Raw genomic sequence first — 27259 nt, forward strand, 5'->3', positions numbered from 1 at the left:
CAACTCCGCCCCCGACGCAGCGGCCGGGGGAGCAGGCGCTCAACGAGTGAGCATCCCGCGGCCCGTACAGGCGCGGGAAGAGGAGCCTGGCCGAGGGCTGTACCGTCGCCCACCAAGCCTCTCGGTGGTCACATCCACCCTCGACTCTGCGGCAGTTTTCCGGCAGCAGAGCCGACCGACCGCGTCACCCGCCCACCTCGAAGGAATAGCCGGGGTAAATAGCCGACAGCAGCAATTCTTTATTGGGGACACGGGAGGTACAGGGCGGCGCTAGCCGTCAGAGACACCGGAAGAAGAGCTTGGCGTCTCGGTCCAGCGTGCGGGAGCCGGGGCCGGGCAGCAGCTGGCGCAGGGCTGCCCGGTCCTCGGAGGACAGCCGCCTGCTACATAATTGCAGCTCCTGCAGCCGCGCGGCGATCTGATCCCAGAGACCGGGGCCCAGGGGACCCTGGACAGCACAGCCTGCGGAGGGGAGGCAGGGCAGGCCTCAGGGAACTGCTCCAGCCGGCACATCGAGAGGCCCAGATGCGCCGGAGGTGGACCACCCACAGTGACCGAAGTGGGGAGCATTCTGGGAAGGGGCATGCTCTCCCAGGGGGCCACCTGGGCCCCTTTCACGGTCAAGTTAGAGGGAGACGTGCTGGAATAAACACTGCGTTCACAGCTGTGCCTCTAAGCGTGTCTCTGCCGCCGCCTAGGTCTTTCCATCTCTCAAGTATGCACAGTAGGGCTGCTGGGGAGTTGCAGGCGCATGGGGCTCGGTCCTCAGAGGCCACAGCACCCTGGGGGGCTCTAGACCCCAGGGAGCGTGATTAGGGTGCAGAGGCCTGCTTTTAGGGCTGCCTTCCCCGGGGAGGAAGAACTTAGGGGCTCCTCGTGTACACCCCGTCCCCACCCCTTGTGCTGCCCAGGCTCCAGCTGGATGTGTTTGGCTACTGGGTGGCCTGCCCTGGGTGACAGAGACACCCCAGCAAGGTACTATGCTTATGTGTGCCCACACTGGGCAAGCTGAGTCAGGCCCCAGGCTGGAAAGGTGGTATATCAGCCCCTGCCCAAAACTGGGAAGGTCCTTTGGTGGCAGCTTTCACCACTGTTACCTTGAGCTCACTCTCCTCTTGACAATGGGAATTTGGTAGTTCCCTTGGGAGGGGGCCCCACACTTCCCAGCAAAGACCCCATGCTCCTCCTGCCCCATCATTTTAGGAGCTGGGCTCACACCCCTTTACAGTTACCTGTCCTGCACTGTCAGCCTCAGGGGGCCCTGAGGAGGCACACCATGGGGAAGCCTCAGCACCTCCATGTCCTGCCCACCATGAGGAGGCACCTGGGCCCCAGGCAGGTCCCTGAAGCTGTGTCACCAGCCCTGGTGCGGCAGGACAGCCACAATACCCAGAGCTCACCTGCCAGGCCCAGGAAGCCCAGGCCTTGGGGCCGCTCCTGGAGGGCAGACAGGAGCTCCTCCAGGCTGGCAGAGCCGACCTCAGGATTGGCAGACAGGTCCAGTGAGACAAGTGAGGGGCACAAAGGGAGACATCTGGGGTGATGGGAGAAGTAAAGGGGTCAGATTCCAGGGAGGGAGGCCCCCAACACTGGGGAAAACTGCCCCAGACAAACCCACAGTTCTGGGGGCCAACAGCTGGGCCCAGTAGTCCTGCCCCCTGGCCTGGCATGGGCACAGGTGTCCCCCCAGAGAGTCAGGGCACTGCCAGGGGCCAAGATGGAAGTGTCCAGGCTTGTGGCACACTCATGAGAGAGCTGGCACCACTACCTGTTCCCTTTCCCCGCCTGACCTAGCACCCCAAACCTCAGGCTCGGGGCACTGATACATGAACTCCCTTCAGGGTGTGGGCAGGACAGTGTTACCTGCTCAGCTCTCTCACTGCCTTGTTGCCCAGGTGATTTGCAGACAGGTTCAAGTGCACCAGAACACAGCCTTCCTAGAAAGCAGAGGCCCAAGGCAGGCTGCAGTGAGCAGGCGCTTGCCCTCCCGGTCTACGGTGCTGGCCAGACACCCTTCCTCTTTCTTGGGGGTGAGGGGGTGACAGAAGGAAACGGCATCTCTTCAGTTTGCAGGTGAAAAAGAAATGCCTGTCCATTCAGGTGAAGGCCATACCTGGCATATTGTGATGTGAGAGTCGTGAGGACCTAGCCTCAGTGGGAAGGGCCCCCAGGAGGTAACTGGGAGGCCTGATGGTTTCTTGGGACCTGCCTCACTTGGGACCACCTGGGTCCCCAGTATCCTTCCTGCTGGAATTCACAGCCTGAGGCGGGCAGTTTCCCCCTGACAGTTCTTCCCTGGAACCTGCAACACTCTTCCCAGCCTCAGGCTTCAGCTATGTAACCTTTGGCCTGGGCAGCCCAAGGTTCCTGTGGGTTGGCTTTTGTCCCCACCCATGTACCTTGGTCAGGTATCTGACCACGGGCTCTATGAGGCCGGCATCACTCTTGTTGGCCACCACGGAGCTGACCTCCAGGCGCAGGAGGGTCTGGGCAGGCAGGCTCTGCAGGGTCTGGGCCAGGGCAGTGGTGCCCAGGATGTTGTAGGACAAGGACAGCGTCTTCAGGTGCTTGGCATCTGAACCGGGGGCCAGAACCTCTGTCAGTGTTACACAGCCACCACCCCAGCTGAGCTGCGGAGTCCTGCACCCTGAGACTCTGCAAGGGAACAGGCTGCTCCTGCCCAGGGACACTTGGCTGAGGAGAGCATGAGCCAGCCTCCAGAGCCCAGGAACCCAGCATGTCCCCACCATTTCTGGCCTCCGCTTGCCCTAACCCACAACAGGATGCCCAGACTGCCCAAGGTCGGTCCTGGGCAGAAAGTGGTGTGGTGGGGTCAGGGAGTACTCTCAGAGCCCTGAGAGCCCCACCACAGAGGCAGAAAGTCCCCAGTCTCAGTACTGGGGCCACGGCTCTCCGTGGCCCTGCTGGGCCTGCAGTGTAATGATCACAGGCCCATGGGACAGAGCCAGTGAGATTGCTGGGACTGGGGCTCTGCCTGGTGGTATGGCCCCGACTGGGCAAGTACAAGATGCCCCTGAATCCAGCAGGTCAGATACCCGTATCTGTCTACCTATATGTGTCCAGAAGCCGAGCCAATGCCCCAGGGCCCTTCTTCCTCAAGGCACAGTCCCTGGACACACTTTTTGACTGCAGCTGGATCCCTGGGGCCAGGGAGTAGATATGCAGTCAGCTCACCTTGGAAGGCGCGGCCCAGGGCTTCCTGGTGGCTCAGGAGGAAACCAGGACCAAAGCCACAGGCCTGGAGGTGCAGAGTGCTGAGTGCAGGGCAGGCCCGCAGGACAGAGGCCAGAGCCTGGCCACAGCCATCCCCAAGAGGGTTCATGCTTAAGTCCAGCTCCTCCAAGTTCTGAGGAAGACACAGGCCCCAGAGCACCTGGTGTCCTTGCTGCCCCATTTCTGGGCCTCAGCCAGCACAGCACCCTCAGCCGCACCCTCCCACTGCAGCCCGGCCAAGCAGTGTTCTGACGCTGCCCTGTCACTGATCTGCTGCTCCCCATGCCTTTACCTGCAAGGTGGCCTGTCCCAGGAGGCCTGTGGCAAGCTGCCACAGGCCCTCAGGGCCCAGGTGATTGGAAGAGAGGTCGAGGATGGTCAGGCCAGGCATAGTGCTCAGGGCAGCCAGCAGCTCAGTGGCACAGCTGTCCCCCAGCCGATTTCCTGCCAGGCGCAGCTCCCGGAGCGCCGAGTGCAGCTTGAGGGCCCGCAGCAAGGGGGTAAGCTGGGCCTGGTGCAGGGCCAGGCAGCAGGCTCGGAACGAGGGCCCCAAGCCCTGGCACTCCACAGCTTGTAGCACCTGCTCGTGCTCCCCTGCGAGGGGCCGAGGTGTCACTGGGCTGGAGCCTACCTGTCCGCCAGGCAGCCCCCCTCACTTCCCAGCCCACCTTTTCCAAGCCTGTGGGCCCCAGTGCAGGACGGTGAGTGGTGCTGCCCTGTACCTGCCCCACCAGACCTTCCCCAGTGGAGCCCTAACCTCTGCCAGCCAGCCCACATCTTGGCCTAGTGGCTCTGGGGTCTCTATAAGGTCTCATCTCCACATGGAGCCACTTTCACCACATGCTGCTCACTCGTGTGGGCAAGGGTTGGGGAGGAAACCCTGAGGACAGGTAAGGTGGGGACCAGGAGATCTGGGAATATCAGTCACAGTTGGAGCCCCGGTGCCCAGCCCCTCTACCCAGGTCACTGTGGGCCTCCTAGGCCCTTACTTTGCTCCAGGCTCTGGCAGGCCCTACGGTAGCGGTCCATCAGCGGGGGGAGGTCCCATGAGGTCACTTCAGCCAACACCTGGAAAGTGCCATCTGGTCGGTAGCTCTGGGGACATCCAGCACCAGGGGTGCCCCATGCTCAGGGCCCTGGCTCCCGCCACTCACCTCCTCATTGCTCTGCAGCACATCGGGAATGGGGTCCTGCGGGGCCAGCAGGGCCCCCTCCTTCCGCAGGATGAGCCTCGGCAGCAGCCCACAGGCCTGGTAGTAGCGCTGGGCGGCCTGGTCAGCCAGCCAGGCCACGGAGTGGGCCTCCTGGCTGTAGGGACAGAGGGCGCACTTAACCCTGGGGACCTGGCCAGGTCCCTGCACACGGCGAGGAAAGGCCCCAAGGTCCCGCCACTTATGTTCTTGGGTGAAAGGTTCCTCATCTGGCTCCTCCTCCCCCACCAACCTCCTCAGGACACCTGCAACCCAGCCCATGCCCTGCTCCCAGTCTGTTCTCAGGGCTGCAGGCTCTCACCTGACCCTCTGGGGCCCAAGCTGTGCTTGTGCAGAGCTGCCCGACCTTGCTGCTGCCCTGCCTGACTTGCAGACCCCGGGGCTCTAGGCTCCCACTCCTGGCAGAACCCACAGGGGCACATGGAGCTGGGGCTGGGAAAGGACAGGGGGCACCCTACCTGTGTGGGACGGGGATGAGGAAAAGGTTATCCTGTACTCGAACTCGAACCCGGATGGCAGGGGGCAGGACCGGTCCCTGGCAGAAAGGGGCAGGAAGAGATGGCTGAGTCATAAAAAACAGCTCTCTGTCTACCTTCAGCCACCTTTGCAAGGGCTGGTTCTGCCCCAGGCCTGTACACCCACCGAGGATTGGCCTGCTGCAGGGGCGTCGTTGCCGGGCATGTCAGGGCTCCGTGGGGGCTCCGTGGCCACGCTGCAGTCTCCACTTGCTCTGACCCCTGCACTCCGACTGCTGAAGCGGTGCAGCTGGCTCTGCCTGGCCTGGGCCCGAGGCCTGACAGGGCTCTTGTCGCTGCTTGACACCGAGGCGCTGCGCCTGGTCCTGTACCCTCGGCCCTGGTGGCCATGGGTAAGCAAGTCATCCTCCAACCAGGCCCCTGCCAGGCACTCCTCCTCAGGAATGAGTGCCGACAGCGGGGTGGGGGCCTCATTTGGGCCCCGAGGTGGGTCAGGCCCCAGGCGGCAGCTCTGGGCACTGCCCACTCCTCGACTGGCTGTCCAGCCAGCCGTTGCCACCTCCCTGGTGCTGACACGGCCAGGTACCTGGGCCCTGACTTGCCGCACCGGGGCTGCGTACCGAGGCCTCTTCTGTGTTGGCCTGGGCGGGCCTGTGCTGTCCTCACCCTCTGAGCTGCTACTGCTGCCCAGCTGGTGCCTGCTCCTCCGTGGCCTGGCCGTGGACAGCACTGCCTGTGCCCCCGAGACTCTGGCCTGAGAGGCCTCTGGGGGTCCTAGGCAGGGTCTCGAGGAAGGAGAGGTCTCAGGGTCAAACAGATGGTCACTTGGGAGGGACCGGGGAGCCAGGGGGCTGTGGGGAGCTGTGGGGAGATGGAGTCTGTGGTGAGGCGGGCCCGACACATTCCTGCCACCCGTGTGAAAACGCCCGAGGGGCCCAGGGGACTCTCAGGCCAGGGAGCAGTGTCTTCAGGGGCAGGAGGTCTCTCCTTGCCTTGGCCAGAGGAGGCCACCCAGAGCAGCCTCTCCATTGCGCTGGCCTTCTCTCTTGTCTCACTGTCCAGGTCTCTGTGGTACAGCTTCACCCACTGCTGTAGCGTCTCCAGTGGGCTGCGGCCCTGTGTGGCACCCACCTGAGCAAGGCCGGTGGGAGCAGACCCGCCAACCGTGGCAGAGCCCCCCGGCCCTTGTCCCCACTTACCTTCCTGGTTCGGAGGGTGACCGACGCTCCCCGTTCAATGAGCAGCTCAGCCACCTCGAAGTGGCCACAGTTGAGAGCATCGTGCAGGGGAGTGATGCCCTCACAGCCCTGGCCACCAGGGTCGTCCACCACGGCCCCATGGTCCAGCAGAAAGCGGACGATGTCTGTGGGACGGGGGACGTGAGCTGGCTCCCGGGGGCCTTCCTGGACCCTCCCTGTGGCGCGACAGACCCCAGGCCCAGGCTCACCCAGATGCCCATAGTTGCAGGCCTCGTGCAAGGGTGTCCAACCACAGTAGTCCCGTGGGTTCAGAGGGTGGCCCTGCGACCAAGGAGGGCAGGAAGGGTTTCACCACAAGGCAGAGTCCCTGGCAGGGCCCGACAGGGACGACGCAGGGCCAGCAGCATGGTGCTCCCTCCCACCCTCTTGGGACAGGATGTGCACCCCCTCCAAGAGACCCTGTTATGCCCTCCCTCATGGGGGTGAAGGGACACGGCGCAGGCCCACCTGCCTCACGAGGTCCTGGACACGGCGCAGCTGGCCCTCAATGCAGGCCCGGTGCAGCAGGGTCTCCCCAACATCGTTGCGCCGGTTCCACTGTGGGCACAGTCACCGCAGAACAGGGGCAAAGGCATAAGGGGACCAGGCCACACCAGTGAGTGCCAGAGGGGACACCCACCCACAGTCCTCACCTTGTTTACCTGCTGCCGGCCCAGGCAGCCTCGCAGCTCCTCATCCTCCTCCAGCTGCTGGGACTGTCCGTCAGCCTCACTCTCTGTGACAGAGCAGAGCCGGCACCCCAGGTGAGCCCAGCCCCTCCCACCTAGGCCCCTGCCTGTCTCGTCCCTGCCCATGGCACACACACCTAATGTCCCACACCCAGACCCCACTAGGTGGGCAGTGTCCTTCCTCTGCTGAGAAGTGTCCTTGTTGGGACGGGTCATACGCATGTTAAGAACAGCTTGCCCTCGAGCCTGGGTGCCCTCTGCCTCCCCACTGCGGCCCCTCCCCCAGCCCCTTGCCTGGTCTCACTTTCCACCCCTGCTCCTGCCTCTCCCCTCCTGTGCCTCCGGCCCCGTCTGGAGCCTTTCCTCACAGTGACCATCTATTGAACAGCATTGGCCTAAAGTTTTCTTTGGTCCCCTCTCTGCACCCTGCCCGTGGCTCCCTGCACTTACCTGCCAGCAACATCCAGCCTGACCCCCTTTGGCCAGGCCCAAACCTCCTTGTGGCCCCCGGACAATCGCCAAGAGCTTCTGAAGGCCCCTCAGCTCAAAACTGCACTCCTGGGCCCAACCCTCCCTCCCTCCCTGCCCCGCAACACCTGGCAACAGCTGTAGCCCACACCTGTTCCAGACTGTCCCTCACGTCCACCTGCTGCAATGCTGACCATGCTGACGGGGAAACGTGCACCAGCTCTCAGGGTCTCAGGAAGTGCTGAGCTCCACACTCTCTCACCTACCTGTGCTCGCAGGGTACCCGTTCTGCAGGTCTGATCCTTTGCCTCCTCCCCAGGACACCTACCGGCTCCCATTACCAGCCCTTCTGGGAAGGATTCAGGGCAGGCCCAGGCTTTTGCGCATGCGCCTCTGTCCTCCCCACTGGCACTGGTCACCCCCTTGCATGAAGCTGTCTTCTGTCACAAACCTGGGCGCAGGCCCATGAAGGCGCCACCCTCAGCAGCTGCAGCCCAGGGCCCAGCTTGAGCAGATGTCGGGGAGAAGACCCTGGGGCTGTCAGCGACACTCGGGCCTCACCACTGTCTGAGAGCTCCAGCTCACTGGCCTCCAGGGCGCCGCTGTCCTCGTCACCCTCCCCATCTTCCTCTTCCTCGTCCTCACTCTGGTCCGCACTCAGCTCCTGCAGTCTGGCTTCAGTGCCTGGGGCCTCCTGAGGCTGTAGCCTGAGCTGCACCGTGTGGAGGTGCTGCAGGACCTGCCTCTGAGGGGCAGAGGACACCCAGTAACAGCCACAAGGACACTAGCCACCCCAGATGGGGAGACACGGTGTGTGGGGGGCGGGGGGAGTACAAGGGTTAGGGGTGCACCTGCAGCCGGAGCTGCTGAGCCTGCTGGGCGCAGCAGAGAGCCTTCTGGAAGCATGGTGCCAGCTCCTCATAAGTGTCGCCAGCCTCCTCACGGGACAGTGCAATGTTCAGCCAGGTCTTGGCTTCCTGGAGTGAGAGGAAGAATGAGCTCAGTGACGGCTGTCCCAGTCCCCTGGAAACAAAGGCCTGTCCCTGCCCGCCCCTGGAGTGGCGGTTCTGAGGCTGAGCTGTGAGGACAAGCGCGGAGACCTGTGTACGCCACCACCACTCACCTCCAGGGCATTGCCATCCCGCAGCCTCAGCTCCTCTTCGTAGTGGCGCACGGCCTGGCGGTGGTCCTTCATGTCTCCCAAGGTGGCGGCCAGGGACACGTGGATGACAGCCAGCTCGGGCCCTGGCCTGCCCAGCTGCTCCGCAAAAGCCAGCTGGGGAACGAGACAGTGAGCCAGGACCACTGCACACCTTGAGAGCCCAGAGCATTGCGGTCCCTTCCCTCCCACCTGCCCAGGTGTGCACCTGCTTCTGGTAGGCCTCAGCTGCCTTGGGGAAGTCGCCTGCCTTGGAGAACAAGTCCCCCAGCTGCTCACAGAGGCCCATGGCGCCCCAGGGGTTGCTGTGCTCAGACTCCTCCAGGCGCTGCTGCAGCTGGATTACCGCCAGCACTGCTGGGAAGAACCTCGTGTGAGGGGTGGCACAACACAGGGTCCAGCCCAGCTCTGCCACCCCTCAGGTGGGCCACCTGCCCTGCCTGGCTTCCGTTCACCTGCCTCTAAGACAGGTTAGTTGGAGAATCAGCCTCATGGGGTCTGTTACAAGGGTTAAAACAAATAGATGACACCTCAGAGCACTATTGGCTTGGGTCAAAGGCAGACCACTGCCTGCCACTGCTGACGCCACCCACCAGCACTCCGGGCCACATACTCCACCCATTCCAGGTGGGGACAACTTTTGTCTCCAGTTTGCCAAAGATTCTTGTTCACTGGAAATGCCCAACCAGGCTCCTGACCCCCTTCCCCCTTCAGGGCTTCTCTGACACTTTGCTGAAGACTCAGGAAAGCAGGACTCTCCTCCCAACAGGAAGTGGGGAGCTGCCACCTCCTCAAGGACACATGCCCAGTCCCCTCTGCCGAGGGAGGGGCGCTCTAACCCCCAGGGTGCCGTCCAGGCTCACCATGCTTGAGGGCCCGGCACACGGCTGCCTTCTGTAAAGGTTTCTGGGAGCCCAACCTGTAGGCCTTCTTCAGCGCTCTTTTGGCAGCCAGAAAATCGCCCAGATCTTGGAGGACCTGGGGGTAAGGGAGGTGAGGCTGCGGCCCCAGGGCCCCAGCCTGCCCGCATCTGAGCCCACACCGCTGAGAGGGCACCTGTGAGATGAGCAGGCAACACTCGCTCTCCATGAGCCTCTTCTTCATGGCACGTGCGCACTCCCGGGCCCCTTCCAGGCAGCGCATGGCCTGGGAGTGCTGCCCGTGGCGCCAGCGGATGGCGCCCAAGTTGTAGCGGGCACGGAACAGGTCCTCATACAGGTGGTTCTGTCTGCAGGTGGTGACGAGTGCTCAGGGTGCTGCACCCTGGGCCCAGCCGCCTGCCGCCCCCCCCCGCCACCCCGAAGGAGGCCGACGGGCCAGGCTGCCCACCCCACAAATGCTTCCTCCCGGAACAGGGAACTCCGCTCCCTCCTGGGCTGAGCAGGGCAGGCTTACTCAGCAAGAAAGATGCTCTTCTTGAAGTAGTCGTTGCACAGGGCCGCCTGCTGCAGGCTCTCAAAGGTGAGGCCCAGGTTGAGGTAGAGCCGGGCCCTCATCTCACTCAGCTCTCGCTTAGACAACGTCCCTGGAAGACAACCTCTAGACACTCGGGGCTTTGACCCCAGTTAGTGTCTCCAGCTTTGAGCCCTGTCCCCCACCCCTCTTCTTGCCTCTCTTGGGGGTCACAGCAGTCACACTGCAGACAGTGTGGAAGGACACAGAGCAGACAGCTGACTGCCAGCACCGAAGGTGCCAGGAGTGTGGGTGGTGTGTTCCCTCTTGAGGGAGCTAATGAGAACAGATCCCGACCCAGCCACACAGGCAATGGGGCTGCAGTTTCCTGGGCCCACAGCTCTGGACACAGAGGGTGGGGACAGCCACACCCCAGGGCACTCACTCTGCAGCTTCTCATCCACGATAGCCAAGCTCTTCTCGAAGGCAGCCCGTGCCTGCAGCAAGGCATCCTGGGACTGGCAGTGGTAATAGACGTCCAGGTGGGTGCGGCCAATGGTAGCCCAGGCCCTTTGCAACTCGATGTGATTGGACAGGGAACGGGCCAGCTCTAGGTACTGGTGCTGGTGCTGGTACACAGAGAGGGTTAAGTGACTGTGAGCCAACTCTTGCCTCCAGCAAACCCCACATTCCAGGGGCTCCCTATCCTTGTGAAGGAGAGTCCCTGCTTCCCAGAACATCCCCTCTACCCAAAGCATCTCCTGTATGCCAAAGGCTGCCTGTGGGGACATCAGCTCCATAACCCAACGGGCACTTGTCAGGACAGGAGGAAACAAACAATATGAAAGCTGGGTTACTACAGCCCCGCCCAGGGCCAGGCCACCACCCCCTGAAGGTAAGACCTAATTGCACACAGCATGGTCCCCCTCTGGCCAGAGGCCAGAGCAGTGGAGACTGTGCCACAGTCCTCAGAAAGGGACCCCCACGAAGAACAGGCCCAGGACGCCTGGGTCCGGCCGGTGTGGGTGCTAGGTGTGCCGCCCACCTGCAGGGCAGCCGAGTAGTCCTCCATCTCCGCCAGTCGCTCCCCGATCTTCCGGTGGGCCACGGCGCAGCCCAGGGTATCGTCCGCGCTCTCCAGCAGCCGCAGCTCCTGCTGATGCTCCTCCAGGGCCTCGAGGTAGCGGCCTGGCGGGCGGGAGGGCTTCAGCAAGGCAGGGCAGTTGGCGGCGGGGGGTCGCGCCCCCATCCCCCCTGCCCCGGCCGAGGACGTCCCCACCCCCGGCCTCCGCGGGAGGCACGCACCATGGCTGGCTAGCAGCTCCCCCAGCTGGTGACAGAGCACGGCTTCCTCCCTAAGCTGTCCGCTGCTCTGGGCCTTGGCTTTGGCCTTGCTCAGGTCTGCAGAGAGAAAACGAGGCCGGGAAGCTGAGGCCCTCCACCCGCGCCGGCCAGACCGCTCCCAGGGCCGCGCTCGGGCGTTCGGCTCGGGGACTCACGTCGAAGCTCTCGGTCCAAGCTCATAGCTATCCGCCCACCGTTCTGCGATCCGGACTTCCCGCGCTCCCATGGCCCCGCCCCCCGCTCCCGCGCAGGTCCAGCTCCTCCCCGCCCTGCGCATCGTGGAGCATCCCGGGAAGTGTAGTCCAGCCACCCGAAGCATCCTGGGAGCTGTAGTCTGACCTGCTCTGGACCGGAGGAGGGGCGAGAGATCTGCTGCTTCCCGGGACCCCGGAGGCCGTGCGGCCGCTGAGGCGCCCCCGCGCCGGCCCCGCGGCAACTTCCGCCCCGTGCCGCTGCTGACCCCCACACTCACCCAAACTACCCGCAGGTACGACTTTTCCTGAGGAGCGTACTGCCGTCGTGTAGGAAGTGACCCATAATCACGCCGGCTGGTGCTCTCGACGTACCTGTGGTCCGTCCCGCCTGGGGACTCAAAGCCAGTGCTGCCAGGGGAGGGGAGCGTTTTACGTTGGAGCCGCAGGCTCACCCTCTGCTGCGAGAGGCGACAAGAGTGGGGTCTGGCCCCGAGCGCGGAGCCCGCCTCTCCTGCGTGGCACCCCCAGACCCCGGACTCGAGTGCCCGCATGTGCCGCGCCAAGGGCTCTCGGCCCCGGCCTCGCGGCACGCCTAGCCCAGGACACCGGAGCCACGGCCAGCGCCCGAAGGCCCCAGAAGAGGCCTGGAAGGAAGGAGTGGGAGATGGACGTTTTCATTTTCTAGGGAAATCAAAAGACACCCAGTGGGGTCAAAGCCTCGGGCGGTGGGTGGACGCCAAGGTCTATTAGAGAGGGAATGATGTGCGGGGAAGATGGGTCCTTAGGTCCGAGAAAGGCTGCCCAGGGCCCGGCCACAGGAGCAGCAGGAGGGGAGCAGCTGGGCCCTTTGACCACCCCCCACCACTCCCAGGAGTGAGACCCAAGCCGGCCGGCTGGGTAGCAAGGCCCTGAAGCAGGCTGGCTCAGGTGAACAGGCCGAAGGTGGAGGGCACCATCTCAGAGCTGCTGCGGAGACAGGACCTGGCTTCCCTTCCCCCGCAGCCCCTGCATTCTCAGGGCAGCCAAGTCCTGGGGGCCCCATTCCCCTTCAGGGAGGACCCAGCTGCTCTGTGTCTCAGTTTCCCCACTGATGAGCCAGGTGTGTACAGGAGTTGGTGCTGAGCGGGGGCTGGAGGCTGGAGATGGGGAGTTCACAGGCTGGGAGCTGGCAGGAGCAGAAACAGCCTGGCTGGAGGCCTGCAGAGCCCAGGGAAGCCCACCCTTGAGGCTCTCTTCTCATAAAGAAACAGACAAAACATGGTTTGGAATTCTTTTTAAACTATAGTTACATACAAATAATATCCGAAGAGAACTCAGACCACAAAAGTGACATGTAAGTCATATCCAACAGCGGTAAAAACACCTCTCCAACCTCTCTTTAAAAAATGTTTATTATTTTTGTAAATATCTTACTCTGGGGGTGAACTGAGGATGTAGTGTTCACAGTGCATGGGGTTGAGAAAGGGGACAGGGCTGGCTTGGGTGCCCCCAGGCCTCCCCCACCTCAGTAGAGGTGGCACCCCCACCAGCTCCAGGTCTGGATGCCAAGGTGGCAGGGGTTCCTGGAGACAGACCACTGTTGTCTCCGCAAACCAGTAGCCCAGCAACATGCCACAAGGTTTGCAGCAACTCTGAGGGGGCTAGGATCCCCCAGGGTACCAGGCTGCCCTGAGCTGTAAGGTGGCCATCACAGGGCTGGGACATATGGGCAGTCCTTTTGGGCACCCCAGATGCACACCCATGCCCCCAACAGAGAGGGCCGGCCAGCCTGGTCACTCTCCCATACACACTCTCAGTGTAGGAAGTGTGGGCTGGAAGCCCCCACAGTGTGGCAGAGCCTCCTGCCACCCACACAAGGCTGTTTGCCCCAAGACTGCCCAGTCCTGTCTGGCAGCCATGTACTTTCACCTGCACACAGAAATCTGCCATCTTCCACCCTGCTCACCCCCTCCCCGCCCCCACTGTCCAGCAGAGCCAATGGGGCCATCTGCCCAGTGGACATCCCCACAACCTACCCAGACACCTGTGGGCCCAACAATCCCTGCCCCACCTGGACCCCTCACCATGCTGTCTCCTGGAAATCCAGGAACTCTACAGAGGGTGTCAGGCCCCAAGAGAGGCTGAGATACAGGGACACAGCACAATCTCCTATACACAGGACACCTGGCATGCATCTACCTGCATGTCATCTTCTGGGCCCACCAGGCAGGGGGTCAGCCAAGGGCAATGGGACTCACACCTGGGTTGAGACGAAGTGGGGGTGCTGTTGTGGGATCTTTGTAGAGGGCAGAAAACCCAACACTGTGCCTCCTGGTTCCCTCAGTGGCCAGGCCATCAGCCTTGAAGGGAGGGGAATCCTCCAGAGCCCCATATCCTGGGCTTGGAGCAGGAAGCCAAACAGACTCCTTACAGTAGCTTGGGGAGCCACCCTGGCAGGAAGGAGGAAGCCTAGAGAGAGGCCAGGCCATGGCCACACTGCCTACTGGGCTGCTCTGAGGCATGGGGTGGGCCAGGGTCAAAGGAAAGAGTTCTTTGGTACTGAAGCTACAAAAAACGATCATGGAAGAGCCGTCTCCTGAGAAAGGGTGACGGGGACAAGCTCTCTAGTAGTTCCGAGGGTCCCAGGGTCTTCCAGACAGGGCTCCTTTCCCTCTGAGGCCCCCTTACTGGCACATTCACTGAGGCCTTGAATAACAGCAAATTTGAGGCTAGAATGGGACCACATCTCTCTAGTGAGAAACCATGCTGCCCAGGCACTGACCTCCCCAGAGGGCCCCAGTGCAGGACCAGCAGCTGGCCTACTCTGACCCTTACCCAGCCAGGCTGGGCCACTGCCAGCCGCCCCCAGAGCTTTCCTTGCAGCCTGGTCACAGAAAACAGACTCTCTGTCACTAAATTTGCGTGACTTATAGAGGAGCCTGTAAAGAGTTTCATTTATTTCCTGGGAAGAGACAGAATTTCACCCTGCATTCCGAAACGCCAGCTAAGCCCAGGTGGCCAAGACCTGCCTCCCTGGAGCAGCTGGTTGGTGTGCTGAGGATGCTGCAAGACCCCTGATCTTGCCCACTTCCCTGCTGGGGCCCATCACAAAAGGGGCAGCACCTCCAAGTGTCTTCCAGGGGGCACAGTGAGCTCTGACCCCCCACGTCAAACCAAAGCTCCCACACTGTCCAATCATAGCCACGCCTTACCCTTGAACAAAACAGCAAGTAGGAAACAAGGGTGCCTTTTTAATTGCAATCAAATATGCTGTCTGAAGCCAGCGCCCTGTGAGCCTGGCCTAGGAGCTGTGTGTGGCCCAGGGCAGGTGGGGCGCCCTGCTGAGGGACAGGGACCAGCAGGTCTGCTGTGTTCTCCTCGCAGTGTCCCTGGACCAGCTTCGGTGCCCCGGACAGGGGCAGAGGGCGAGGTGGTGAGCGCTCACACCTTCACACACGCATGCAGACTTCCCAGTGTTCGCCTCTGTTCCTCCTCCTCCACTGAAATGGTCAGACAGCACTGTGAAGCCGTGGCCGGGCAGGTGTGGGCTGCGCCGCAGGCGCCTACTTCTGGATCTGGAACAGGAAGAGCCGCAGGTTGATGTTCTTGGCGGCCAGCAGCTTGTTGCACTCCACGGAGTCCACGATGGGCAGTGGCACGTAGTCCGTCTCGTTGCTTTCATTGGTGAAGACGAAGTGGTAGATGATGGGGCTGATCTTCACGTCGTCGTAGGGGCCCTTGAGCAGCAGGAAGGAGCACTCCAGGGGTGCCGTGACCTTGCTCTTGAGGAGTAGCTGGAAGGACAGCGTGCGCTTGCAGGACAGGTTGGGGTTGCGCTCGGAGTCATTCACGCGTGCCTTCAGGACCCACGTCTGGTTCAGCACTGTGAACCGCGGTGTCTCATAGTACAGGCGTGTGATGAAGTCGTCTGTGCGGTATGGCCGGAACTGGACCTCTGTGGAGACAGACAGGCCGGAAAGAGCCGGCAGTCAGGGTGGGCCAGGACAGTGGTGGCGCCTTCCCACCAGCTGAGAACACAGGCTCAGCCGGGGAGGAAGGCAACTTACCGGGTGGACACAGGTGCTCTACTTGTCACAAGGCAAACCAAAGGCAATTATGGCAAATGGAGGCACACACAAGCTTTGGGAAAAGAACTACAAACAGAAGTGACACGCGTTAGCGGCAGGGAGTCCAGAGGCTGCGAAGTGGGCAACCAGCACGACCCCTGGCCTCCCCCCTGGCCCCCCCCCCGCCCGCCCCAGGGCCGTGGGTAAGCAGACACACAGACAGGATGCAGTTCTGAGAACAGTGCACTTTATTGGTTCCATACACAGCTGCCAGAAAATCAGCAGGCAGGCAGGCCGGTGCATGGCATCCGGCCAGAGTCGAGCGCTGGTGTGTGGCCCACTGCTGGGCTCTGCTGTCAGTCCTCAGCACGGCCCACGCCCAAGGCTGGCTTGTCCCTCCACGGAGGTGGTCAGTCCTTCCTGCGTGGATGGGCTCCCTGCCCTGTCAACGCCCAAGTCAGGATGCCTTGGCTGCCCAGGCACAGAGGCCTGGCCTGTTTGTGCCACGGCGCCCACCAGGGAAACTGAGGCTGTAACTAACCGAGCCCTGGGGCCCTCAGCCTTTCAGGCCTGTGCAGGCTCACACTAAGCCAGGCCCAGTCCAGGCAGCATGGTGGGACTGGCTGCCAGTGACAGCCCTCGGCGCGCTGAGGTGGCCCCCAGCGTGGGTTGGGCAGTGGAGGACTGGAGTCTCCCTGAACGGCCTCAGCATCAGCAGGTGCTTCTGGCTGTTCAGTGTCTAGACCAGGCTCTGGCCCGGCTTCTCCTCCCGGCATGTCCAAAGGCAGTGGCCAGGAGAGCCCACGTGATCCAGTGGGCCTGGATGCAGTCCGGCCTGCCTGTCCCTGGGCGTCCACTCCCAGCTCTGTATTTTGAGCTCGGCACCCTCAGCTTGTTCTGGAGCCCTGGCCCTGAGCATCTTCTTGCTGGCCTCAGGAGGTCTGTGGCCACTGCAGCCTCACACCCACAGGCAGGACCCAACATGACGACATTTCTTCTTGCCTTTGGCTCTGCAGGACTGGCCACTGGCTCCTGGGCCCCCCGAGACACACCCACCTTTGGCTCAGACTGATTGTCCTAAGGCTGTATGGCCCCATGCAGTGAGGACGCCACCTTGCTGAGATGGCAGGGCTGGTTGGGTGGGGAAGATGGGTGGGAGGGGCTTCTGTGAGAGCCATGCAGGTGCCCCTGAGGTCTTGCCCCAGCTCCTCCCCTGCTCAGTTTCTGGGCCACCTTCTCCCCCAAGCTGTCCCCCGATTCACCAGGAGCTTGTCCAGAGCCCAGCCGCCTAGCACAGCCTGTGCCCAATGCTCAGAGCCCTCTGCTCCCCAGGCTCCCAGCTGCCCACCCCCAGGCTCTGTGGCAGGCTGTGGGCGGCGGGCGCCTCACCTGTGTAGCCAATCTTCTCAAAGCTCAGCAGGCTGAAGATGCTGTTGTAGAGCTGCATCTCCTTACGGTGACTCTGGTCCATCTCATCCAGGATCTCCATCAGCTCGTTGCCCGTCTTGGTGGGGTGGGCACAGGCGGCCTCGTGCACGGTCAGCTCATGGAAGGGGCCGTGCCACGGGCAGCCGATTCGCTTGTACTTGCACTGGGTCACCCTGGGGGGCAGGGCACCGTGGTCACGGCCTGGGCCCCACGCCTCTGCTCAGCCCTGCTCATTTGTGAGCCACTCCCTGAAGGGCACACTTGGTGTGTGCTGCCCCCAGGGAGAGGCCAGAATGTGAGTGGAGGGGAGGAGCTGCGCGAGCTGTGAGTGCACCAGCCGGCCACACTCACTGCCGTGAGGTCTCTGTCCTGCTTGGAAACAGTGGCTGCTGACCCCAGTCCTGGACCCTGCACAGCTTCACTCTGGGCAAGGCTCAGGACCTGGACCCAGCTGCCAGGGACAGCAGAGTAGCTGGGGTGCCGAGAGAGACTCTCACTGAGGTCTCAGAGCTCCTGAGCTGGCTATTCTCTCCTGGGCCCAAGGACGCCAAGGACAGCCTTTAAGAGGCCACCACACAGCCAGAGAACCCTGGAGAGCCAGGGTGATGTGGAGACAAGACAGCCACTGTGTGCAGAGGCAAGGCCCCCACCCTCTGTGGGCTGCATGCCCAACCCACTGTAGAGCCTGGACCCCGAGCAGCTTCACGCTGGCTCAGCTCTTCAAGGTCACCCAAGGGCTGTGTGTACAGAACCTGAGACCCAGGCCACAAGGACCAGCCGGTGTGTGCTGCATGCTGCGGCCTTGCCTGCCCCAGGGGCCTCCAGCCCAGGCGGGTACCTGTCTTGGCATTCCTCCTTCTGGTGCCTCTCCAGCAGGGAGCGGGGAAACTGGCGCAGGCAGAAGCCACACTCAGAGGGCAGTTCGCTCACGGCCTTCTCCACGGCCAGGTTGCGGCAGCAGAGACTCTTACTGATCTCACAGCGGCAGTTGGGGCACGTGGCCTGCTCCTCCTTCAGCCGGGCATCTGCTAGTAGGTGGATAAAACAGCCAGCGCACATCAAGTGACCGTTAGTGCACTGCGGAGAAGGAAAGGGAGATGAAGCTCATAGACCTGCAGGACTCACACACATGCCCGCACCGCCCGCCGGCCCCAGCCAGGGCCGGGCTGGGCCACCCCGAGGGGCTCGCGCTGTAGGAGGGGCTGCTGTGACCAGAGGTGCCAGGGTGCTGGTGCTTAGTGCAGAGAGGGGCACCTCTCAGGAAGGACAGGCCTTTTGCCAAGAGCCCTGCTCGGACACAGGCATCTGGGCTCCTGTGTGAGCTGCCTGGGGGGTGGGAGTGGGGCCACAGCTTGCAGAAGTGATGCCTCTTCACTGAGGCAAGCCTGCCAGTGCCAACTGGCCACAGTGCAGCTGGGAGCCTGGCCCTTCCCCATACCAGGGGTCGGAGACAGTCCTGAGTGCCCATGGGCCCTGATTTTGGGATGTCCACAAGAACTTGGATTCTTGGCAGCAGCACCAAACTAGCAGCTGCCAAGACGGCAGCAGACACTGCTCCTGGGGCCACAGCAGGTGTGCCTTCTCCCTGGCCTTCAGAAGGGCCGCTCGTCTTGGGGGCCACCCCACCCCTCCCCTCTATACCTCCTCCATCGGCACAGGTGAGAAGGCAGCTGCCACCTACCCAGTGAGGACAGCTACTCACAGGGCCAGTGCAAGTGGGGAGACCTAGTTGGCCTGGGACAAGGGTCCATGGGCAACACATGCCAAGGGGAGGCGGGAACAGGGCAGGGAGGGGGAGAGGCAGGTGGACATGTTGCTGCCTGGGTCACGAAGAGCCAGGCCTCCACCCCTTTCTGAACCTGAAGATCGGAGGCCCAGACCCTGCCTATCACCAACCTGCCCTTCCTGCTGGGAGTCTCTGTCTGTGGACGGCAGGCCGCCAGTCCAGCTCCTGTCCTTCGTCTCTCACTGGGCCCACACACACCACCTGAGCTCCCATATGGCGCCATGGAGAGTGCCTGCGGACTGCGGGCCTCCCACCATGGGCTCAGCCTTGGGGGAGGAGAGACCCACAAAGGAGCCAAGAGGTACATGAGTAAAAACTAGAGCCGAGCCCTGGCTGGTGTAGCTCAGTGGATTGAGCACGGGCCTGTGAAGCAAAGGGCTGCTGGTTCGATTCCCATGTCCTGCACATGCCTGGGTTGCAGGACACATAAGAGGCAACCACACATTGATGTTTCTCTCCCACTCTTTCTCCTTCCCTTCCCCTCTCTCTAAAAATAAATATATATATTAAAACAAACAAACAACAACAAAAAACTAGAGCCGAACTTTGGCCGGCAGCTCAGTTGGTTGGAGTGTTGTTCTCAGATACCAGACTGTGGGTTCCATCCCCAGTCAGGACCATACAAGAATCAACCAATGAATGCATAAATGTGTGGAATGACAAGTGGCTGTTTTTCTCTCTAAAATCAACTAAACAGAAAAAAAAAATTGAGCTGAGTGTCCCCTGGGGGCACACATAGCTCCTCCCAGGCCTGGCTCAGGGGCAGGGGCAAACGAGCAGGGGCAGGTGTGGTGGTCGCACAAAGCCCAGCGAACGCTGTGGGCAGCCAACGGCTGGCTAGTGCAGGTGGCAGCTGGCCTAGGCACACCAGCTGTGGCAAACCTCCAGAAAGCCACTGGCCACAGGATTCCATTGGGGTCCAGGCCCCTTTTGAGAGTGGGGGCAGCCTGGCAAATGTTCACCAGGCCGTTGCCAGGACTTGCCCACATGTGCAGGGTCCCAGGCAAATACCAGCTGCCACCCCATTGCTTCAGGGGTCTACGAACCCCGAGCTGAGGAGCGATGAGACCTACATGCTAAGGACCGGCAGTGGGGACACCAAGAGCAGGGACAAAGGCCTCCTCCGCAGAATCCCCTTCACACATATGCCGCAGATTACCTGCACTCGCACCTCAGTTTCTAAGACAGGCCAAACATTAGAATGTGTAGGACGATGGGGAGTCAGCTGGGCACAGGCTGGAGGGGCGGGCCTGGCCAGCCCCAGCTCTGGACGTGTGCTGGTCCCTGGAGCGGTCGGGAGGCGACGTGGGCCCCGTGCAAGATGAGCAGGGTGGAGAAGCAGTCTGTTCTGCCCACCCTGCAGGAGTCAGTGAGACCCAGAGAGGCAGTGAGTGGGGAGATGTGGGGAGAGGAACATGTGCCACTGTCTGCTGCCATGGCGGGGCCTGAGCTGGCAGAGCGGGGAGTCCTCGCTGCGCCACAGCGTCAGGAAGAGGACTGTCACAGCCTCCAAAGGCGGGGGGAGGGGGGGGAGTGACACACCACCTGGCCACTTGTTCACGGTAAGAAACTTTAGGCTGAGGCCCAAAGCCCCAGGCTCAGTGAAGCCCAACAGGACACCAACATGGAGACCCTGGGGCCTGGGCCCACGGCTCTTGAGGCCCAGAACCACCCCCTGCTGAGAGCCTGGCAGAGAGAGCACCAGGTGGGGCCCACACGCAGCTGCTCTTCTGTCACTGGGGGCCCAATCAGGGTGCAGGCCTGAGGAGACTCAGGGTGGAGTCTTGGGAGCTTCTGGGGGGTCACTCAAGGTGGCCAGGTGTGACTGGCCTACCTCCCAGCATGGCCCCTTCAGGCAGGCCTGTCCTTAGGTCCAAGAAGGGAGGTCCAAGAGCACCTGAGCTCCTGGGTGGGCCCCCAGACCCTTCCGCCCAGAGCCTCCAGACCCAGGAAGGCTCAAGTGATGTGGCAGCTCCACTGGGGAAGGCATGGGGTCAGTGCTCTTTTATTCCAACAGCTCGGCTGTGAGACGGGACATGGCAAGCCAGCCAGCTGCTCCTACTGCTGCTGGTCCCCCAGGGGACCAGCCCACACCCACATGCAGCCAGCCTATCACTAGCTGCTACCCAGGGGATGCTCTCTGGGGGGCACCAGGCGGCTGGCCCAGGCCCAGCCAACACCCAGCCCAGGTAGTGTGACTCCAGCAGGGCAGTCACCACGCTCCCCGTCACCCAGGCCTCCCCAGTTCTGCAGACAGGCCAGGCTACAGGCCTGCGACAGATGGATTGGGCTGCACCTGCCCCAGAAGCCAGGCCCCAGAGGGTTCTTCACAGTGCTGGTCACAGGCCAAGTCTCTGACAGACAGTACCGGCCATGCTACAGCAAAGCCCCTGAGATCCCGCGTGTCCCAAGAAGCAGATCCTGCAGCGCCCAGGCCGGGTTGCCTTCCCACCACCCACTGGGAGGGAAGTCCCAGGTGGCAGGAAGAGGAAAGGACAGGGCACCCAACAGCCCAGGGTCCTAGGCCCTCCGAGGACAGACACTGGTTCAGACCCTGGCCCAAGGTCAGTGGTAGCATGGCCTTGGGCTGGTCACTTCCCTCTCTGAGCCTCCATGTCCTCAGGCACAAAAGGCACCAGGACAGGACAGGCCTTGTCACATGCGGAAAAAGCCATGTGGCTTAGCCCCCAGCACATGGTGGGTGCAGAATGCACACCCCCCACAATGGTTGTCATGCAGCAGAGCTGGGACAGCCCCCTCTCTCCATCAAGGCTGCACAGGCCAGGGCCTCTGCCCAGGCCAAGGGGGGAGGCTAAACAGACCGTCTGGAATCACGAGGAGGAGCCCTGACCCTGGGACTTGGGTCTTAAGCAGGTCCTAGAAAAGCCCTCCCCCTTCAACTTCCCTGAACCACACCCCTGGTCAACAGGCCTTTTGGACCCTCTTCTAGGCCTGTGGTGCACGGTGGCCTGAAATCCTGCCCCCCCGACACACACCATACTATACTCTTTCCCTCTAGAGGAAGCCTCAGCACTCAGCCCCAAGGGAGCAGCCTCAGCCTAAGGCCCCAAGCGAACAAGTGCCACTCAGCCCAGCTTCAGGTCCCCCTCAGCAGGCCCAGCAGGGCCTCGGGCACCCCACATGCTCAGCCCACGGTGTCCTTCACCTCTTCGATCAAGGGGCCCGGGAGGGACCGTGCAGTGTGTGAGCTCTTTCGATGAAAGCCACATTCAAGCAGGGTCTGCAGCACTGGGCCAGTGGCTCCTGATGTCCCGCCACCCTGACAGCCAGCACTCAGGCGGGAATCTGTCACTCTCAGAGAGTCAAGCTTTTCACCCTGAACGTAAGTGCTGCCTAGATCACAAGTTAATCCAAAGGATAAACCACCACAAACACCCAACTTCCCATCTAGCTAGAGCCCAAAACCCCCTTCTCTGCCCTGGCTTTGGATACCTAGGCAGGTGTGCCTTCAAAGCTCCTCTCTGCCGCCTCTCTCAAAGTAAGAGCCATCTGTAGCCCAAGAGCAGCCCAGGGCCTGAGGAGGATCCCAGGCCATGGGGCAAGGCCCACCCACTGAGACTAACTTGGAACAGCACCTATAGCCCCAGGCCTGCGCTGACAGCTGCTGAGAAGGTGTGCTTTGTGCCTGAGGCCTGTGCCATACCCACCGGAGCCTGGGCAGACAGGGAGCGAACGCTGGTTCTGGGCCCCTTCCTAACGTGACTGCCAATCAGGTAACAGGCCCCTTGGGCCAGAACCTGAGCTGAATTCTGGCAGAGACAGGAGGCCTTCTGGGTGGGAGGTACTGCAGGACGTACCCAACTGTCACACAGTGCAGACAAGTGCAAGTGCCCTGGCCTCCTATAGCAGGGAGGGGCGGTCCCAGCAGGGGGTGCTGCTCAGCAGGGCCCGTGAGGATGAGCAGGAAGAGCACCCAGGTAGACAGGGGTGCAGGATGGAGGAACAGGCCCAGGTCTGAGGCCAGGAGTTGGAAGCACTGGGGTCAGAAGGCCAGTTGGGGCCACATCCCAGAGGCTCCTTTTCCCTAAAAAGGTTCCCAGGGAGCTTCTCTGGCTGAGAGCTGGTGAGGAAGGGAGAGCTGTGTGGCCCCTCCCTCCAAACGCCACCCCAAGGCTCAAGGCCTCAGCTGAACTCAGCAGGACCAGACAGAGGATGAGCTGGGCCTTGTGTGAAGGGCAGGGGGAGACCCAGGAGGGAGGTCAGGAATCAGGCCTCAGCTGCCACACTCCAGGCACCTCAGAAGCGGTTTGTCCCAGAGAAGGCGCTCTTTGGGCAGAGGGTCCTGTGGCTGTGACCACACAGCCGCATCCAGAGCGAGTGCAGACTGGAGTTTCCGGCCATCCACTGCCACACGGAGCAGCTCCTGCAGCCCTGCTGCCCCCCATGCCAAGTGCCTGCCTGCGACTCTGGAAACTGGCCACATACCTTGTCGGGCCAGTTACCAAGGACACACCTAACACCCACACAATGAGAACATCAAAGCCAGCACCTGCTGTACCTGCTCTGGCCTTGACCTGACCTGACGCAGGCCACCATGAGAGAACCGTGCCTCACTGCTGTCTGTGGTCTGAGGCCCAAGCAGGTCTCCCAACTCAGGCATGTGGTGTGATGGCCAGGAGAGCCAGCCCTGTGGGGCCGAGGGCTCAGACTCGAGAGCTGGTGTACAACCCCAGCCGATCAACCCACGTCTGCCCAAGGCGAGCTCTGGCAGCCATCGAGGCTTCCCCAGTAAAACAGAGATGGGTGGGGTCTGGTGGCCAGAGTGCAAGCTCTTGAGTGACCAAGCACCCAGCCAATGCGAGGCTCCCAGAATTGTCCTTATGCCACAGTGCCAGGTGCAGCACACAGGGACACCATCTGAGACAGCCCTCAGAGGCACAGTGTGGCTACTGCCTGCCCTGAGCCATGGATCTGCAGGGGGTCAGACAAATGTGGCCCAAACTAGCTCACTGCCAATGGCCAGTCAAAACAGCTCCCCAGGGAAGGCCAACAGAGGGAAGAGGCTGAGTCCTGGCCCACAGATGGTGGCCAGCAATGACTCTGGACTCAGCGTTTCAAGGCAGCATCTGGAACCCAGGTCCTCCCAAGAGCAAACCCAGTACTGGTGCTGACCAGGCCCATCTGGACTCCTGCCCTCAATATCCCCATGCAGGCTCACTGTGAGGGTGAAATGAGACCCTGCACACAGCAGCAAGCCACCAAGAAGCCTTTCCTTCTTCTTCCACCCCTCTTGGGCTCCTCCCACCCCAGCTTCAGCACCAGCCCTGCTCCAAGCCCACATCCCCACAGCAGACCCTCTGGCAGCCACAGTGAGTTCTAACCAGGGCAGGGCTCCCATCAGCCCCTCCAGAGCCAAGGGCTCTCCCACTGATCCTGTGTGCTGGGACTTTCTCCAGGCTTCGTGTGGTGAGAAGAAAACCACCCCAACCTGGCCCAAGTGTCACTGGGAAGAACGGGGCTTGCGTGGGGTCCAGTGCCAGAGCCAGAGCCCAGCATCTATGGGCTCTCCTTGCTCGGCGAGCACGTTCTCAGGGAAGCCACAGGCAGAGCCCAGTCAATGCCTTGGTCAGTGCCGCCCCAGCCCCTTCTCTCCACATCACAGATGCTCAGCTCACAGCACTGTGCAGGCCAGTTGGAACCACCCGAGCTCGGAGGCCTGGTCCCCAACATCTCTGGCCACAGGCAGAGTTGCAGCTTTCTGTGCTAAGTGGACCAGGAACCAGCACCCTGTGGCCTATCATCATGCCAGGTCCAGCTCCAACCCACTCAGTGGAGGGGAGATGAAGAGACCCTCAAATTCTCCTGGGGCACTCCACCCACTGCCTTGGCTTCCTGGGCTCTCACTCAAGGTCCAAGGAAGTTCTGCCACCTGGGAAGATCAAAAGATCCTGGGCAAGGGAAAAGGGGCCAGAGAGAGGACATGTCCTGAGAAGCACCCCCAAAGCTGAGGGGCTGTGAGACTCACTCCCCTAGTTGGCTCTAGGCCAGAGGCCTGCAGCAGTCCCAACCTACAGCCTCTGGCCAGGAACTTCCCAAAGTCCAGGAGGCTGGGTGGAGACCTGGACCCCCTCCATCACCAGTGCTTTTCTTCCCATCCCTGGCATGCCAAGGTCCTCCCAAGCAACCTCCTAGCGCAGCAAAAAGGATCTGGAGATCCAGATGCTGGGGAAATGGCAACCCAGATTAGCTCCGCATGGCTTACTACAAAAATGGCCCTCTCACCCACAGCCTCCAGACTGAGAAGAAGCAGGTGGATAAGGAAGGCCCTACCAGCTAAGCCCAACACCTGTAGTGCAAAGAGAAGTGACAAGAAACCTGTTTCATTCCTCAAAGGGACTCGGAGGAGAGGGAGCAGGGAGGTGAGGGGACTGAAGTAGAGAGAGACATATGAACACAGAAGGCAGGACCTTGTACACAAACTCTGGGGCCAGGGTGTGGTCCCTGCTGCTACGTGGTACATGGTTGAGACCTACCTGGGCTCCTTGAGAACAGCCCTGAACTGCCTAAGGACTCTGACAACAGCCACGCTGAAAGTGGGATGGACAGACCTCCTAGAGCGCCGGTAGCCTAGGAAGCCAGGCCTGGTGTGGGTGAGGCAGGCTGGGCTGGGGAGCCTCCCCTGAGGCACAGCATGTCCACAAGGCACAGGGGTCAGACTGGGGGACCCAGACTGTGGGCCCTGATGCAGGTGATTCACCCAGTCCAGGAATGAGGGGAAGGGAGGAGGAGGAGAAGGAAAAGAGGCGCTCCCTTCTCAGTGTTCTTCCAGAAAGAAAGAGGGCGGGGGGCGGTGTTCTTCGGGAACACCGAGGGAGGAGGGACACAGAGAGAGCCTGAGGGCAGGTTCTGTGCTAAGTGGACCAGGAGCCAGCACCCTGTTCGGGGCAGCAGCTGAAAGAACAGAGGAGCCCTTGAGTGAAGAGGTAGCTCAAGAATGCGGGAAGCAAGCTCTGGAGGGGGGGAGGGGCGTGGGCATCTGTCACCAGCTTTCTCTGGTGAGAGCTTGGGAGGGTGGGCCGGGCAGTGCAGAGGGAGTAAAACAGGGAGCTGGAAAGAGAAGCACCATCTAGACAGAAAATAGCAGATTCAGGTCGTGAAATATGGGGAGTCGGAACAAGTCAGAAAGGGGTTCGGAGCAGAAAATAAAATCCTGAGAGAAGAAGAATGAGGAGCTTCCGAAGAGACGCCGGAGTCCCGACCGCTGGGCCCCGGGTCTCGGGCCTGGCCTCCAAGGAGACGCGGTGCCCGGGGCGCCGGCCGTATCCGGCCGGCGGCCCTACCTGGTACACGGAGGCCTTGGGCAAGTCCAGGCAGACGGTGCAGCACAGAACCGAGTAGAGCCGCTCCTCCAGCTTCCCGCTGCCCGTCGCCGCCACCTCGGCTGCCTCCGCCGCCCGCAGCCGCTTCTTGGGCGGTGCGTCGGGGTCGCCGGCTGCCTCCTGTAGCTGCCGGGCGCCGGCCAGGCCCGCCTCGTCTGGGAGCCCAGGCCCCGCCGCTTCGCCCAGTGCCGCCGCCGCCGCCGCCGCCGGCCCCGCGGCCGCCCCGGGCCCGGCCCCAGCGGGCACGGCGCCGGCAGACCCTGTAGCCGGACCTCCTCCGCCGGCCTCCTCTGCGCCGGACATCGCTGCCGGCCGGCCCGGCGGGCGGGTGCGGGCGCGCTCCCGCGGCTAGAGGTTAGAGGCGCCGCGCGCTGCCGCCGCCCCCTCGCCGCCGCCGCGACCCCGCAACTCCACTCCCTCTGTCGCTGCCTCAGGGAGTCTGGCCCGCGCGCCACCCTGCAGCAGCCGCGGCCACCGACCCCAGGGCGGCCGCCATCTTTGTTTTCGCTGCGCTCTACCCCACCTCCACCGCCCCCCTGGGTCTCCCCGGTCACGGGACACTCTCCAGCCAATGGGAGCCCCGCTCAGGGCTAGACTGTGCCGCGGACAGAGCCAATCGACGCGTGAGGACCTGCCCCTGCAGAAAGTGGGCAGGCAGGGGGCGGGGCCCAGGCCTGGCCACGGAGGGCGTGACTGGGGAGCCGGGAATTGGTGCCGTACTTCCGGTGGGTGCACAGCGGAGGGCCGGAGGACGCTAAGAGCAACCGCGGGCCCTCACGTCGTGGTGTGCCCGAGTCTTTGTCTCTCCACACTGGAGCTTGAGCACACAGGGTTCAAGGGAGCGAGAAACTTCGGGGCCAACCCTCTCCCTCCTGTGTGGTATCAGCTGAGCTTACACAGTACGCAAGCAGGGGGGCTCCCCGAGGAAGCACTCAGGGCCCCGACTCTAACTCACTGCTCTGCCCAATCTCGTTTCCTACCCTTGGGGTAGGTAGCTGAAGAGGGGTGCATTCAATGCACTAGGAAAGTGAGTGTTAGAAAATCAGGACTTGCCTTGCATAGGCTGGAAGACAAACAGGCAGAGGGCGAGTCAGGGGTGATACAAGCCTCCCTTTAACCCCAGCCAGCAGCCCGTGAAGGTCACTGTCCCAGAGTGCCTCTTGCTAGGCTGTGCAAATGTGTTCAGAACTCCACCAAAAGAGGAAGCTCCCAGGATTATGTCTTGGGGGCCAGCAGGAGGACAGGCTGGGTGAG

The 27259-nt window shown here is 62.2% G+C and overlaps 2 protein-coding genes across 4 annotated transcripts; both read right to left on the reverse strand.

The window, feature by feature from the left end:
* Positions 1–223: 223 nt before the first annotated feature.
* On the reverse strand, positions 224–11430 carry TONSL (tonsoku like, DNA repair protein). 2 transcript variants are annotated; one of them, XM_037048802.1, is made up of 26 exons: positions 11367–11430; positions 11173–11268; positions 10913–11055; positions 10313–10496; positions 9871–10000; positions 9532–9703; positions 9339–9453; positions 8684–8829; positions 8440–8592; positions 8168–8293; positions 7878–8061; positions 6813–6895; positions 6628–6717; positions 6369–6441; positions 6121–6284; positions 5914–6037; positions 5088–5782; positions 4904–4980; positions 4389–4542; positions 4224–4302; positions 3527–3828; positions 3196–3367; positions 2400–2575; positions 1864–1937; positions 1401–1534; positions 224–462 (listed from the first exon to the last, which is right to left on the reverse strand). In XM_037048802.1, the coding sequence occupies exons 1-26, from the start codon at positions 11389–11391 to the stop codon at positions 278–280; spliced, it is 4056 nt and encodes a 1351-aa protein (XP_036904697.1). In that variant the 5' UTR covers positions 11392–11430; the 3' UTR covers positions 224–277. The 2 variants fall into 2 exon arrangements, with proteins under 2 accessions (XP_036904697.1, XP_036904698.1); XM_037048803.1 differs by lacking the exons at positions 224–462; positions 1401–1534; positions 3527–3828.
* A 3185-nt stretch (positions 11431–14615) lies between these two features.
* Positions 14616–26535, reverse strand: ZFTRAF1 (zinc finger TRAF-type and ring finger containing 1). 2 transcript variants are annotated; one of them, XM_037048959.1, is made up of 4 exons: positions 25967–26535; positions 17718–17956; positions 16841–17052; positions 14616–15339 (listed from the first exon to the last, which is right to left on the reverse strand). In XM_037048959.1, the coding sequence occupies exons 1-4, from the start codon at positions 26306–26308 to the stop codon at positions 14948–14950; spliced, it is 1185 nt and encodes a 394-aa protein (XP_036904854.1). In that variant the 5' UTR covers positions 26309–26535; the 3' UTR covers positions 14616–14947. The 2 variants fall into 2 exon arrangements, with proteins under 2 accessions (XP_036904854.1, XP_036904855.1); XM_037048960.1 differs by lacking the exon at positions 25967–26535 and adding an exon at positions 22922–25960.
* Between the last annotated feature and the right edge of the window lie 724 nt (positions 26536–27259).

Source organism: Sturnira hondurensis, unplaced genomic scaffold (assembly GCF_014824575.4).
Source record: "Sturnira hondurensis isolate 20B ecotype Veracruz unplaced genomic scaffold, ASM1482457v3 Scaffold0006413, whole genome shotgun sequence".
Taxonomy (NCBI): Eukaryota; Metazoa; Chordata; class Mammalia; order Chiroptera; family Phyllostomidae; genus Sturnira; species Sturnira hondurensis.